General features: G+C 35.7%; 1 protein-coding gene across 3 annotated transcripts in view; it reads right to left on the bottom strand.

Moving 5' to 3' along the window:
* Positions 1-259: 259 nt before the first annotated feature.
* LOC131781397 (meiosis-specific protein MEI4) overlaps positions 260-1214 on the bottom strand; it is a 40513-nt gene continuing 39558 nt past the window's right edge. For all 3 annotated transcript variants that reach the window (XM_059098044.2, XM_066173392.1, XM_059098045.2), the window contains 3 exons: positions 997-1129; positions 609-725; positions 260-508 (listed from right to left, as the gene is read on the bottom strand). In XM_059098044.2, the coding sequence (XP_058954027.1) occupies positions 363-508; positions 609-725; positions 997-1129 (396 nt within the window). In that variant the 3' untranslated portion in view covers positions 260-362. The remainder of the gene's footprint in view (positions 509-608; positions 726-996; positions 1130-1214) is intronic.

Below are 1214 nucleotides of genomic sequence, written 5' to 3'. Positions count from 1 at the left end.
TTTCGCTAATGTTTCATAAAGACCTGGCCCAAAAGCCTTTTCCGTCAAAGTATTCCGCCCAGACTAATCAGAGTGTGGTTTGTTATTTGAACAGTGCAAACAAAAAGATTCTTAGAGCGTATGTGGAATTTAAAGGGAAATAGGTAATTAAAAGGCTACTGATAGCGTTACTGACTTGTGAAGCCTTTTAGAAGTTTAGGGATTTGGGCAACGGCATACTCTCATTTAAAGAGAAAATACAAACAAACTTCGCCTTAAATGAACGTTTATTCATAGTTGAATGAAAACAGAGGTAAAGGAACCACGCCACCGAGATTTTACTTTTAATTAAGTAGAAATAGCCATCAGTTTTTCCCTAAGTCTCAAAGCAACTTTTGTTCCTCTTGCTCTGAAAAAGAGGGATGTCTTGACAACAACAATAGCAATCTCCAGACGAAGTGGGCAAAGACTGGGAAGGCCTTCGAGACATGCCTAAGTGAACTATTAAGATTGTGATAGATAGAGGAAACTGTAGAGAGAAAAAAAATAAAATACAAAAATAAGCAAGTTTACCATTACGGAAAAAATAAATATTTCCAGTTTGATCATCACTGAGAATTAAGTAACACCTGTCTCAGAATAAGTCTCCTGCTTCACAAAAGTTCCCCTCAGTATCTCCTCAAGAGCAAGAAGCACATGAAAAACATTCTGGTAGGTCATAACTTTGCCATGTAACTCACAATCTCCTGGAATTATAATTAGAAAATAGTTAATTTTAATTTAAGCAATTACAGAATGGACACATGATCCATGACAACACAATTTTGTATTCTTGCAATCTTTGCTATCATTCAGTCTCTGTTAATATTCCTCATAAGAAATTAACTCGGCTGGACGATCAGAAGTCATGGAATATTATTATTTCTCTTCGGACATTGGATGCATCACAGCGCTATTACACAATTACTTTAAAAAATATCATCGTTCATGTTGTGTTTAACTGACAAAAACACCCACCCTTAGCAACCACTTTAAGAGAGGAACCAACGTTCTGCACAGCCCATGCCAGTTTTGATAAACACAGGTCTCTCAAGGCAGGAGAGGATCCGAGTGATACCAAGATTATTCTTATGTCATCAGATGTAAAACTCTGAAAGAGTATATGGAAAAGCAAGGTAAAAATCACTTCATCAAAGGCAATGCATTATTTACTTTTCTTATTTTTTAAAAATTTA

Source organism: Pocillopora verrucosa, chromosome 10 (genome assembly GCF_036669915.1).
Source record: "Pocillopora verrucosa isolate sample1 chromosome 10, ASM3666991v2, whole genome shotgun sequence".
Classification (NCBI taxonomy): domain Eukaryota; kingdom Metazoa; phylum Cnidaria; class Anthozoa; order Scleractinia; family Pocilloporidae; genus Pocillopora; species Pocillopora verrucosa.
The sequence above is the reverse complement of the archived record's forward strand: the minus strand, read 5'-3'. Positions and strand labels throughout refer to the sequence as shown.